At 37.3% G+C, this 14,748-nt stretch overlaps 1 protein-coding gene across 1 annotated transcript in view; it reads right to left on the reverse strand.

Moving 5' to 3' along the window:
- Nucleotides 1-2,083: 2,083 nt before the first annotated feature.
- Nucleotides 2,084-14,748, reverse strand: part of LOC132543809 (extracellular matrix-binding protein ebh-like) — a 43,775-nt gene continuing 31,110 nt past the window's right edge. Inside the window, exons 12-20 of the mRNA XM_060207328.1 lie at nt 14,585-14,733; nt 12,285-14,500; nt 8,719-12,251; nt 8,119-8,265; nt 7,490-7,665; nt 6,438-6,591; nt 5,764-5,830; nt 5,076-5,130; nt 2,084-2,436 (exon numbers count right to left, since the gene is read on the reverse strand). Of these exons, the coding sequence (XP_060063311.1) occupies nt 2,304-2,436; nt 5,076-5,130; nt 5,764-5,830; nt 6,438-6,591; nt 7,490-7,665; nt 8,119-8,265; nt 8,719-12,251; nt 12,285-14,500; nt 14,585-14,733 (6,630 nt within the window). The 3' untranslated portion in view covers nt 2,084-2,303. The remainder of the gene's footprint in view (nt 2,437-5,075; nt 5,131-5,763; nt 5,831-6,437; nt 6,592-7,489; nt 7,666-8,118; nt 8,266-8,718; nt 12,252-12,284; nt 14,501-14,584; nt 14,734-14,748) is intronic.

The raw sequence follows: 14,748 nt of genomic DNA on the forward strand, positions 1-14,748 counted from the left end.
AAACACAGACTCACATACATGTACCAATATACCACAGTTTCACATCGTCTTGATATATTGCATAGACAGTAAATAACAAAACCATAGCATTATATCACAATGATATTTACAGACAAAACAAAGCCATTCTTTCTAATATTATGTATTTAGAAAATCTGTGAATAGGGTCTGTTTCTGGAGTGTTTGACTTAAACACCTGTCATCTGAATAAATTATTGTTTCCCTGTTACCATGGAAACCCACCTCCAAACACCTGGCCATTAAAGGTCATTATAAGGCTAATTTGAATTTAAAACATGTTTGTTTTATATCTTATTTATTCCTGTTTATAATAAACTTATATCTCAAACCAATTCATTTGCAGGCAACGAGAACCATGAACTACTGTATAATCAGATCCTGCTGTGGTACGAAAACCTCCTGCTTTTTCAAAAAATGAAATCTATTTGGTTTCCATTTGATTTTATGGATGAATGACATCGTAAAAACCAGTACTAGTAAAATTATTGTTAATCTATTAAGTCTTTATCACTTTTGGACATAAAGGTTAACAACAATGCATGAAAAGTTATATGAAAATAAATAACTTTATGTGTTTTTCCTAAATAAAAATCGAAATTTTTACAAATCGTCCACTTTATTCTTTACTCCTTTATTCAGTCCTGTATAAGAGTACTCATTTTGGTTCAATTTTCTAAAAAAAAAAGACACCCTAAAAACCTTGATATGCCTATTCCTAACAAGCTAAACATATTCTTCAAACATATCACTAACCCAGATTTTAATGCAAACATTTTGTTGATTCAGAACAAGAAAATCATTTAAAAAAAACCATTTCATTCTTCTGTCTTTCATTCAACCTCACATCTATTGCAATCATGGATTTATTTACCCATGCTTTTATTTCTAAAGTGACAGATACTCAAACTTTCAAAATCAAAGATGGTCATCATATACCTCTTGGTAATGAAACGAACTGAAACACCATAGGAGAGATCATATACTCTGTAAACACTATGTATTTCTACATAACTTAAATATTATCGAGCACCTAATAGTTTATTTGCTAATAGGCCCAGTTTAACAATATAACACTAAAACTATACCATCACAACTCATGAAATGTATCACTGCCCCCCTTAAATAAAACTAATCAATTTCAAAAAATCTATTTGTGATGTAGTATCTTCAACAAGTGCTCTGTATTAATATAGTCTCCAAGGTGATCTAGTATTTACAATATTTTATACCTCAATCTTTACAATTTGATCTTATCTACACAAATACATACTTCATTTCTATCCAAATTCTGAAGTTGAACAAAATTTTAATAAATGCGCAATATTTACATCAAATTGGATCATGATATCGACAGGAATCAGTTTTTCTATAGAACTGGAGGTTCGACTTCAAAACAATAAATTAGGATATATTTTGTGGTGCCTGTTCATGTGACAAAAACTGGACATCCCACATCACAATGACTATTTACAATCTTAAGAAATGTAATTTTTAAATCTACAAGAAAATTTTATTTTACAGTCCATCACAACTTTTGAACTTCCAGACTAGATGTAATGAAAAATATAATGCATGTATGTCATTTTTACATCTGCACACCAACATTTTCCATGTATACACATTTTTTTTCTCTCTAAATTATCTGTAATGGAATGTACTAATATTGCATGATTTAACAATGACCTTTACGGCAACGTTTGAGCTTGGCACACTTTAGATGCAAGCCACCAAATTCCTTGTTTACATTTAAGATATTTTATGTACACAAAGACAAATACATTGCTAATATTAAAGGCAGTTTTAACAGTGAGAGGCTGCATTCATTTGAAACACATTCCTCTGTAATGGACAGACAGGTAGCTATGGTAATCTGTCCTAGAATTGTCATGCAGCGATAACGGACACAAAACAAATTTAAAATTGTGTCCCTGCACAATATAGACAGAATATTCACAGAGATTCTTTAACAGGCAAAAGTGGGACAAATAAAATAGAATTATTATCCTGATGTTTATAATGTAAACAGATATTTACAAACAAATATCAGATAAGATGTTATGAAATAAAATGGTAATCATGCATGATACAAATTTCCCCAAGAGATTAAACATTTCTGTCTAAAATAACATTAAGTACTCTTAATAAAAAAGTACCCTATTTTATCATATGGATGAGACTGACTAAATATTGTAACTTAATCGGGAAAGATTTTCCATCTGTTCGTCACATAGCTGATGGATGTTGTCGGTCTCAGAGTGTTAATGACCACCGTGAAGCGGGCTTTAGAGAAATCCGAAGACACAGGCAAGCATGAGGACATGGATGAAGACAAAGTAAGCCCACATCATGGTACGGATCCCTGGTCTCATCCTCATGGCACGGTTCAGCTGGCGGCTGGAAAGGCAGAAGTATTCCCTGCAGTAAATATAGGGAAGGGTATACAGATGCGTCATGCAGCTAGGATTGTAGTTAGCACAGCCAAAAACCATTCGACCTATTTATACTTACTGTTTTGTAAAACCTCGTAAGTAACTATATCCATATACTGTCACTCAAGTCATTTACTCTCATTTCCCACATCTCTTACTGTCATTTCCATCCCGTCATACTGTTATTTCCTACATCTCTTACTGTCATTTCCTACATCTCTAACTGTCATATCCCACATCTCTTACAGTCATTTCCATCCCGTCATACTGTCATTTCCTACATCTCTTACTGTCATTTCCCACATCTCTTACTGTCATTTCCTACATCTCTTACTGTCATTTCCCACATCTCTTACAGTCATTTCCATCCCGTCATACTGTTATTTCCCACATCTCTTACTGTCATTTCCTACATCTCTTACTGTCATTTCCCACATCTCTTACTGTCATTTCCCACATCTCTAACTGTCATTTCCCACATCTCTTAGTCATTTCCATCCCGTCATACTGTCATTTCCTACATCTCTTACTGTCATTTCCCACATCTCTTACTGTCATTTCCTACACCTCTTACTGTCATTTCCCATATCTCTTACTGTCATTTCCTACATCTCTGTCATTTCCTACATCTCTTACTGTCATTTCCCACATCTCTTACTGTCATTTCCTACATCTCCTACTGTTATTTCCCACATCTCTTACTGTCATTTCCTACATCTCTTACTGTCATTCCCCACTGTCTTACTATAATTTCCATCCAATCTTTCTGTCATTTCCATTCCGTCTTACTGTCATTTCCCACATCTCTTACTGTCATTTCCATTCCGTCTTACTGTCATATCCATTCCGTCTTACTGTCATTTCCTACATCTCTTACTGTCATTTTCATTCTGTCTTACTGTCATTTCCATCCGGTCTTACTGTCATTTCCCACCTCCATTACAATAATTTCCCGGTTTTCTTAATGTCATTTCCCACATCTTTCTGTCATTACCGACATCTCTTTCTATTCTTTTCCAGCTCTCTGTCATTTGCCACCACCCTGATGATAATTTCCAATCTGTTTTACTGTCATTTCTCACCTGTTTTACTGTCATTTCCCACATTTTTTACTATTGTTTCCCACCCATCTTACTGTCATTTTCCATCTGTCTTACTGTCATTTCCATTTCTTCTTTCTCTCATTTCCCACATCTCTTACAGTCATTTCCATCCCTTCTTACTATCATTTCCATCACCTCTTACTGCCATTTCACACCTGTCTTACTCAATACTGCCATTTCCCACCTGTCTTACTCAATACTGCCATTTCCCACCTGTCTTACTCAATACTGCAATTTCCCACCTGTCTTACTCAATACTGCCATTTCCCACCTGTCTTACTCAATACTGCCATATCCCACCTGTCTTACTCAATAACCATTTCCCACCTGTCTTACTCAATACTGCCATTCCCCACCTGTCTTACTCTATACTGTCATTTCACACACCCTTAGTACTGTAATCATACTTTACTTCTCAGCTCACACATCCTCCAACATGTTAAAAAGTCACCTTTCCCATTTCATCACTATTTCTTTTATCTTAATTTATCACCATAACCCCTGATATTTGGAGAGACTATGACAGACAGTATATCAAGGTTTACTCTATATAAGTCAAACATCTGGGGCAAAACCAAACCAAAGGCTTCACACATACATCTTATCTGGACATTCCAAGGCAAGAGAAAGCTGAGACAGTGGTCAGGATATAAATGTATTGTACAGCAATGACCATGCACTGACAAACAAGTTTTAAAAAAACATTGAAAATGCTTCTAAATTACCACTGTATTATAATGACCTTTAATTAATGAATATATATTTATCAGGTCAATTAACTGTCATCACTATTGAAATTAAAAAAAAAAAATATTCACCTGAATTCAATATATTGATAACAGTTGCTGGGTTCTTTGAATTATGAAAAATATCTTTGCGGAATTAGAACAATGTTTAGGTTTTATATCAATACTTGGTTATTCTAACAGGCTTCATTTAACAACAATATTGTATCCTGTACAGTGATACGTAAAAAAGTCTAAACATTTAAAGAAGCATTTGCCTAATTGTATAGTAAAGGGCATACGAAAAAACTTCATCAGTTACTCTGGCCTTGACCTTTGACGTTAGCATGCAACATAGGAGCAGGTTCAAAGTGCAGAAACCTTGTAGCATATAGGTGAACTTTGACCCTAGTAGCAGTATGACAGTGCATTGTGACCTTTACCATGGATCCAACTAAAAGCAACATACACCTTAAACAACAGCTGTCTCTGTAAATATTTTATGTTCATGTATTTCTGGTTTTTCTATCTTTTTTAGTTTTTTTTCCTCTTTTATTTGATTTTGAAATGTCTAATAAACCAGAAATGAAGCAAGGTAATTTTGAACTAATACTTTTGATATGTGAAATGACAAGTAAATAACTGAAGTAAAAACTTACAGTTCAACAGTTGAAAATAAATATGTTTGAGAACAAAAAAAAAAAAAAATGCAAGATAGACATGAAGACATTTCTATCTACAATATTTCTTTTCCTTCTGTTTTTATCTAATATTTCACAAGTGAAAACAACACTTACCGTTGAACACGTAACCAGCGCTGTACCCTGCTCAAGTAACCAGATCCGTGTCGCACTAAAATATAATAATCCACACGTTAATCAGTCTAAATTTCATGAATGAAGATGTGGAAATTTCCTCTAGTCATCAGTTTCATATTCACAGTCATTCATTTCTGATTCAGCTAAAGACATATTTCAATTAACTCCAGACAAATCGTCTGTGACTTCAGGTCTAACTCTGATTAGAGTCAGCTTTAAAACTACAAAGAAACTACACTCGAGATCTGGGGAATTGGTATGATAATCTTCTTAGCCTTAACACTCCAGCAGGGTTGTATTTCAAAAATTAGGAGATTTTTGCTTTTTTCAGGGAAAGGGGGTATGTCAAGATGCTAAACTTTAACTGCAGAACTGTGTCTGCCACTGAGGGAATGTCCTGTCTGATTCAAATCAGAAGTACTAGGATGGCTTCTCAATACAAAACAAGAAATTTCTCAGTATTTTTTTTATCAAAAATCATCTTGAATATTAAATGACATTTGCAGTATGGTTTTTTTCCTCGTTGAATTAATAAGTTAAAGATGCTCATTCACACAAACAAACAGTTCTGGCAAATATGATTATGAATGAACAGTCTAATTTAACAGTTTATCAAATTCCTAATTTTCTGAGTTACACAGATTGTTCAGGCTGAAGTGGGACTTACTCAACATGGGACTGTGTTCTCTGATCCTTGCCAGGTCCTCATCCTCGTCACCAATTTCCATGTGAAACTGAAACAGGCATTAGCCGTTACAGTCTAGTATAGACAATGGGAAACATATCACCACAACTAACAAACATTAAATAATACTCATTCTAAAAATTTGATATCACTTTAACATGGAATTATTTTTAAAATCCCTAAAAAATGCCTGATATGAAGCAAGCATTTCTCTATTCATTTGTGATATTATTTTCTAATCTCTTTTGATTCTATATGATTAGAACACTAAACCTATTTATCCTATATGATTAGAACACTAAACCTATTTATCCTATATGATTAGAAAATAATTCTATTTTATTCTTATATGATAAGAACACTATTTCATTATAGTTCTATAACATTTCACATTAAATGCCCACAATCTAAGCTTGCTGTCTAATAAAATTTAATATAACTCTCGAATCTAATTGTCCAATTTATGACCGAGATATACCACCTTCCTCGGCCGAGATATACCACCTTCACGGCCGAGATATATCACCTTCACGGCCGAGATATACCACCTTCACGGCCGAGATATACCACCTTCACGGCCGAGATATATCACCTTCACGGCCGAGATATAACTCTTTCACAGCCGAAATATTATCCAATATCCCATGCTACTGTACCTCTTGAGGGTTGCCAGCCTTTCGCAGCATCTCCTGACTCGCAGCTAAAGCTTCCTCCATCTGTATCCTGGTGTCACGCTCCTCAGTCAGTGTCCTTTCAAGCCGACCAGTAAATTCCTGATACTGGACACAGGCAAGTTCCACCTCTCCAAGTCTATAACACACAAAAAACGACAGAGTTACCTCCCCTTACACAGACCATTTAGTTGCCAATTATTCAGTTATTTTCCCTTGCACCGACAATTTCTTCATCACTGATTATTGTTCTCCCTTACAATGACAGTTTCTATGTCACTCACTGTTATTCCCCCTTACACTGACAGTTTCTATGTCACTCATTGTTATTCCCCCTTACACTGACAGTTTCTGTGTCACTCATTGTTATTCCCCCTTACAATGACAGTTTCTATGTCACTCACTGTTATTCCCCCTTACACTGACAGTTTCTATGTCACTCACTGTTATTCCCCCTTACACTGACAGTTTCTATGTCACTCATTGTTATTCCCCCTTACAATGACAGTTTCTATGTCACTCATTGTTATTCCCCCTTACAATGACAGTTTCTATGTCACTCATTGTTATTCCCCCTTACAATGACAGTTTCTATGTCACTCACTGTTATTCCCCCTTACAATGACAGTTTCTATGTCACTCGCTGTTATTCCCCCTTACAATGACAGTTTCTATGTCACTCATTGTTATTCCCCCTTACAATGACAGTTTCTATGTCACTCATTGTTATTCCCCCTTACAATGACAGTTTCTATGTCACTCATTGTTATTCCCCCTTACAATGACACTTTTTTGTCACTCATTGTTATTCCCTCTTACAATGACAGTTTCTATGTCACTCATTGTTATTCCCCCTTACAATGACAGTTTTTTGTCACTGATTCAGTCACACCCTTACACTAAAACTGTCATCACTCATCTTCAAAGACTTGTTTCATAAAATCTCATATGAATTGTGAATTAATTTACCATCCTACATATGTAACTATTGTACACATACATTGCTGTATGCAGACTTTGAATCTCCTACATCATACCTGTTCTTTATCCTTGCCAATTCACTTGCATCAATAGTAACTGTTGGTTTTTCATCATCAACAACCTTGACCTCTACAGTGTCGCTGACCTCTGACTTAACCTTGATGTCTGTAGGTTGTGGAGTTGAAGCCCTATGGATTGCCTCTGATACATTCTTCTTTTCTGTTTCCATTAACTAAACAAAGATAAATGGATGTAAGTAAAATACATTTGAGGATCATACTGAAAGCCTTTCTGAAGATACCACTTGTTACATAACACCTTTTACCAATGATATGTATTAAAATTACCCCCCTTGTCAAAATGATCTTCTTTTGCAATAGTTATTATAACCAAGAGTAGAACTCTTTTGTTAAGTCAGGATACATCATTATATTTGATATTCTGACATCAGTAAGTTTCAATTAGAATAGTATAAACACTCATCTATCAAACAAGCAATCAAAGTAAAGGTAGGATACAGCCTTAAATCTTGTTATGGAAAATGCCCTTAATGTAAAACAGAACGAATCCTGACAAGAAAATTCCATCTTGAAAATACTGTTTTGACTTGTAATCAAACATGTATATGACAGTCAATATCTAGCCCCCGTTTTCTCCCTCTACAACACCACATCTGTACGCTAACCTTCGCTTGTGTCTCTATGTGAGCCTGATACAGTACGCGATACTCCTCTTGAAGTCCCTGTAGTTGTGTCTCACGTTCCCGCAGACTCTTGGACAGATGGCCAAGCTGTTTGTTCAAGTACCCACGATCCTCTGCTAACTGGCTCACCTAAAAAAAGTCATGAAAGGGTTTTTCTAATACAAACCAACAAGATTTTATTCTACATATCTAATATCTAAAGCATCCATGTGACCTAACCTAAACAAAAATCTTAATAGGATCCTAATTTTGCCATATATAAACAGCCATTAAGAAAGTTTTTAATCTTTGAGGTAACCTACTAACGTCCCCTGAAAGGCCAAAAGGCCGTAATTGTGGATGTAAAAGCCCTAAAATAGATAAATTTTGACTTCTTAGCCTCATTTCACATAAAATCTCTTCCTTAGAATTCATGGATGTTGAACAAGTTGTACAAATCAAGACAAACATATGTGTATGAGGAAAAAAAGATAATGATTATACTGACATATGTTTACGTGGTAGGAAACAACAACACATTGGATTTTTCATTATTCACCTGAAAGTCACTGTTTGCAAGAGAGCTCTTCATTGTATACTAACCTGCATCGCAAGTTGTTGACAGCGACTGTCTCTCTGTTGTAGTCGATGTACGAATTGGTTCACTTCTTTCTGAGCCTGGTTTTTCTGTGTGATGGCGATGTTGAACTGCTCCTGGAGTTTCTTGTACTCGTTCTGGTATTTGGTGCTCTCGCCTCCTCCCTTGGAAATACCAAGCTGTGCTCTGAGTGTGTTGTTGTCAAACACCAACTGTTGGTTATCACCCTCTAGCTTCAGGACCTCTTGGTTCAGTCCAACACTCTCGTCCGACAGACTCTGACACTGGCCCTCCAGTTGCTGTATGCGTTTCGTGAGATTTTCCCGTTCTCGACCATAGTGGTCGCGCTCTTCCTTGACATAGCTGAGATCCTTATCAGCTTCTGTGCTGGTTTGAAGTCGGTGGTGTAATTCTTCAATCTGTTGTGCCATGTTACTGTTGTCAGATAAGACTTTGTTATATTTGTCTACATTGCTTTGATATTCCGTCTCCAATTTCTCAAACATCTGGACCTTGGGTGTCATCAGCAATACTTTCTCCTGTAAAGTGTTGTTTTCAACATTTGCCTCATTCAGTTCCTCAACCAATGACTCTTCTCTCTCTTGTAATTCTTCAAATGCTTCCTTCAGTTTTTCCAGTTCATCTGAACCATCTGGCAGTCTTGAAGACATTGTTCCTGGTGTATGTTCTGCCTGCACAAGAACCTCTTGAACAACCATAGGCTCATGAACAGCTCTAGGAGCCTCTTTCACTATGTTGCCTGCCTGCCTCCAGTCATATATTTCTGTTTCCAACTGCTGTTTTTCAGTCAAAACTTTAGTGTATTTATCTTTCATTGATTTGTAATCATTTTCCATGGCATCATACAGGTCTGCTTTGAGTTTTGAATCCAGCATTTGTTTTGTAATATTATCGTTCTCTGTCATCGCCTCATTTAATTCTTCCATCACCGAGTCATATTTCTCCTCCATTTCCTCAAGTCTCTGTTGCAAGTCCTCACCATCAACGACTTTGTGACTAGTTGAAGCCAGTTCCTTCACCTGTTGCTCCAGCTTGCTGCACTTTTCTTCCAGGGCTTTAGTGTTCTGTGACTGAGATGAATCTGCACCAGACTGTGAAGATGTGGTCTGTTTTTCTGACAGTATCTTGGTATATTTATCCTTCATAACTTTATATTCCTCTTCCATAGCATCATACAACTCCGCCTTCGTTTTCCACTGTACACACTTGAACTTCAATTCATCATTTTCTGAATTTGACTCGTTGAGATCTTCCATGAGAGAATCGTACTTCTCTTCCAGATCTTGACACTCCTCAATCTTCCTCTTCAGCTTGTTGTCGTAGTCTTCGTCTTTGATCCTCCACTCGCTGGAAGCATTGTTCTGGTTCTCCCCCATTGACTGGGCATGAAGAGACATTCGACTAGTCTCCTCTATTAAATGCTCTTTTTCTTTGACCACTTTTGAGAGTTCAGCCTTAGTCAAGTCAAGCTCTGTTTGAACACTGCCCAATTCTTCCTCTGTTGCTGTGAGTTCCTCAATTTTCCAATTCAGTCCATCATTCTTGTCGCTCAGAAGTTTCACTTGTTCTTTCAAGTTGATCACTTCTTCCTCAGACACTCCAGAGTGTTGAACCTGTTGCTGTTTTACAGATTCTACTTCTTCTTTCAAGGTCTTCTTCTCCTTCCTCTCTACTATCAAGTCTTGCTGAAGTCCGTCCATTTCTTCAGTTATTTCATCCCTTTCTGTTTCCAGTTCCTTTATCTTCTCCTTCAGACTCTGAACCTCTTTCACTTCTCTATTAAGTTCTTCAATTTTTACATTAAGGTTTTGAATCTCTTCCACAGAACTGTCTGAGTTTTGAGTGATATTCTGACTTTTTTCCTGTGATTGCCTTAAAGCAATAGCCGCCATTTCCTTCTCTCGAGCAAGCTTTTGATTGGCTGCTTTCATATTCTCCAATATCTCCTGATAAGTCTTATTCTCACTTTCCAAAGAATCACACAGTGATAAACTATCCTTCAACTGTCTTTCTGCATCAGTTGCCTTCTGTTGCGATGACTCCAAGGCCAATTCCATTGTTGCCAAATCTGACTGCGAAGAATCACTCCTTTTCTGTAAGAGGTTTAATTCTGTCTGCTGCTTTTTATTGGTGTCCTCTAATGACTTGAGATCTGAAAGATATTCTTCTTTTTCTTTCTCTAAAGCACTTGACATTTCATCCTTCTGCATTTGAGTAGCAGCCATTTGTGTCCTTAAGGCATCCATCTCCTTAGTCAAAGTCTCCAATGTATTGACCATGTCTTGATTTCTATTTTGTTCCTGTGTCAAGGTCATCTGAAGGTCTGTCATGGCCGTCCCCATGTTTTCCTTATCTAGTTGAGATGTTTGATTCTTTTGAACTTCCTCCTGCAATTGTTCCGACAAACTAGACAATTCCTGTCGCAGCTTCATCCTTTCCTCGTCTTTCTCCAGTGATTGTGCTGACTGTGATAGTTCCTCCTTCATCTGATTCACTTCTGTCTGTAGGGTCTCATTTTTAGCTTTGAAAGCCTTCAATTTCAGCAACATCTTCTCACACTTTGATTCTGTAGCTTGAAGATTATTTGCTATTTTGTCATGGTCTTTTTGCAATTCAGAATATTTCTCCTTTAATTCTGCTAGTTCTTTGATGCTTTCATTGGCAGAGGAAATTGTTTCTACCTCTCCCGGAGCTGATTGCTTCAATAGTTGTACATGCTCTTTTTCAATAGTCTCCCCCCAATCACCCCATCCATCTCCACTATCAGCAACATCACTGAGTTTGGCTTCAGTTTCAGGCTTGCACTGAACAGTTGATAAACTTGACACTTTCTCCCGTAACTGATGGTTTTCATCACTGACAGACTCAAGTTTTGCCAAGAGTTGTGAAAACTGTCCCTGGATTTCATTGATTTCCTCCGATTTTTCTGACAATTCTACCACAAGTCGGTCATTTATATTCTTTTTCTGAGTTGCTTCCCCTTTAATTTGGTCCAATTCCAACTCTAATTCTTCATACTTTGTCTGAAGCTGCAGCACATCATTCTTAGCAATCTGAAGTTCTGATAAAAGCTGAGGTTTTTCTTGTTCCAATTCTTGCAATGATGATCTTAACTGCTCGGATTCCTTTCCCGTATCTGACAACACAGAAAGCTCTTTCATCAAGGATTCCTTGTCATTTTGAAGATCATCAATTTGTTGAGTTAAGCTGTTAATTTCTAAGTTTGCAGACTGGATTTGGTTCTCTAACTGTACCTTTTCTTCCTCCACAGATTGAAGAGTTCTTAGCTGAGTTTCTATTTCACTATGTTCTCCTTGCAGTGCTGTCAGTTGGTTGGTAAGTTTAGAATTTTCATCTTGGATTTGAGAGATCTGATTGGTTAATTGTAAATTGTACTTATCCAAGGCAGCAATTCTATCTGTAAGGTCTGTACGCTCTGATTCTAAATTTTTAGACTGCTGTTCTATTTCTGACCTAAGCTTGTCATGTAGAGAAGTGTTTTGCTGTTCCAACACATCTTGCTGTGCAGTGAACTGCTGCAGAGAAACACTCTGCTGTTCCAGAGTGGCTTGTTGAGCAGTGATCTGCTCTGCCAAAGACTGTTGCTGGGTGTGTAGTTGCACCACCTCAGCAGTTTGTGTGTCTATCACTGTTCTAATACAGGCCAAAACATCCTCCATTGCAGTAGCACTGCTTGCCTTGTCTGTTACAATAGGATGAACATTCTTAACATTATCACAAACAGATATCAACACTTGTTCCTTATTTTCCAAATCACTTGTTAGTTGTACAATTTTCTGACTGGCCCTTTCCAGTTCCTGTGATAATTGGTCCAGACCTTCTTTTGTCTCTGCAGCCTCCTTAACAAATGTCTGTTTTGCTTCCTCAAACTGAGCCTTCTCCTGACTGAGGTCCTGTACACTGATCTCCAGCATTGTCACTAATTCACATTTTTCCCGAATTTCACCCTGTAATGACTGTAGTAATGACTCCAGATTCACCACATGAGAGTTCTGGTCATTTAACTTGTCATCCCTTTCTTGCAATGCCCCCTCACATTGTTTGATCTGTTGTGAAATGTGTTCGATTGTATCTTTCTGATCTCTTACCACATCTTGAAGATTTTTCATCTCTGTTGCAGATTGAGTTTCAGCGTCATGGTTGACTTCTTGCAGTTTAGAGGAGAGCTCTAACACCTGTGTTTGAAGCATCTGACATAAGCTGTCTTTTTCTTCAAGAGCATTGCTATTCATTCTCACTGTATCCTGTAAGGAAACAAGCTCAGACTTCATACTGCTTTGTTTTGATTCAGCTTGGACCTGTTGGTCCATAACATCAGCAAGCCTTTGCCTAAGTTCTGAACACATATTTTCTTTCTCTTGACATGAAATAGAAAATTCACTTATTGTTTTCTCCTGATCCTGTAAACTGCATTGTAATTGTTCATTCTCCAGTACATACTTGGTAAGTTCATCTTGCAGAACACTCGACTCTTCTTTTATGTGAACAATTTGGTTATCCTTTACTTTCAGCTCTCTCTCCCCTGCAGCAGCAGACTCTGTGAGGTTTTGGATCCTCTCCTGCATTTGATGTGAGAATTCTGCATGTGTCGCTAGCTGACTTTCGAGTTCACTGATACGATCTTTATTCTCTTGATTTGTAGAGCTATTCAAAACAGATTCATTCATGCTGGTATCTTGCTCTACGGAGCTCTCATCAGTTTTGGATCCCTCGTCATTTGAACCTTGATCTTGTTTACCTATAGCCTCCAGTTTTGCAGCCAATTCATCCTTGGCAAGATTTGCCTGCGTAAGCTGGTACTTCAGTTTTTTGGCTGTTGCAAGAGCTTTTTTGAACTGGAGTTCCTTATCTGCTGCAGTTTTCTTCATGCTCTCTAATTCACTTTCATGGGCAAGAATTTTAGCTTGTAGTTCGTCACATTTTTCCTGGACATTTGTCATACGAGATAATTTTTCTTCCATGCTTTCTATCTGTGTAAATCTTTCCTCCATTTCTTGCAAATTACCTAAAAGTGATTCAATCTTCACCTGTTTCTCCTGTGACTGTTCTGTTGTGTGTTGAAGCTGCTGTTCCAGATTTTGCCTGTCCTTGGACCAATCCTCCCGTAATATGTCTAGATCTTGTTTTGAACTCTGCAGTTCGATGCCTGTCTGTTGTAACTGTTCCTGCAATAGTCTTTTGATCTGTGATTCGCTCTCTGTCTGCTGTTGAAGAATTTCCAGATCTGATCTCAATTCTTTCTCTACATCTCTCACTCTAACAAGCTCCTGGTTCTGTGATGTCACGTCATTGTTTAGTTTTTCAATAGTCTGGACTAACTCGGTTTCAGTGTCTGAGGCTCCAGCTTTTAAACTTTCCAATGTTGAAGTGACATTTTCTAAAGAGCCTTTCAAATGTTCAGCCTCAGTGTTCCAATAACGACCCTCCTCTTGTGATTGTGCCAGAGCTTTCTGTTGCTCTAATAAATCATTTTTACTTTGATCAAGTTCAGACTTCAACTTTTCTTGTTCTAATTTTGATCTTTCCCTCTCTGATGTCATCTCCTCTAAATGGTTATATGACCTTTCAAACTCTGACCTTGACCTATCCAGTTCTTCTTGTGACCTTTCTATTTCTGTTCTTGACTCCTCTAACTCCTTCTGTGACCTTTCTAGCTTTGACTGCAACTCCTCTAACTCCTTATGTGACCTTTCTAAGGCTGACCTTGACTCCTCCAATTCCTTATTTGACCTTTCTAACTCTGACCTTGACTCCTCTACCTCCTTATGTGACCTTTCTAAGGCTGACCTTGACTCCTCCAATTCCCCTTGTATACTTTCCTTGACTGACCTCAACCTCTCCTGTTCTAGATTGGATTTTTCCAAATCAGACTTGGACTTATCCAGATCTTCCTCCATTTTCTCTAAGTCCATCTGTAGCTGACTCGCTGCTTCTGCATAGTTTTGAATCTGAACATTCAATTCCTCCATATTTGAGTTCTACAAAAAGAAAAC

The sequence above is a fragment of the Ylistrum balloti genome, unplaced genomic scaffold (assembly GCF_031769215.1).
Source record: "Ylistrum balloti isolate Yb309-2 unplaced genomic scaffold, AGI_CSIRO_Ybal_v1 Utg369766, whole genome shotgun sequence".
Classification (NCBI taxonomy): domain Eukaryota; kingdom Metazoa; phylum Mollusca; class Bivalvia; order Pectinida; family Pectinidae; genus Ylistrum; species Ylistrum balloti.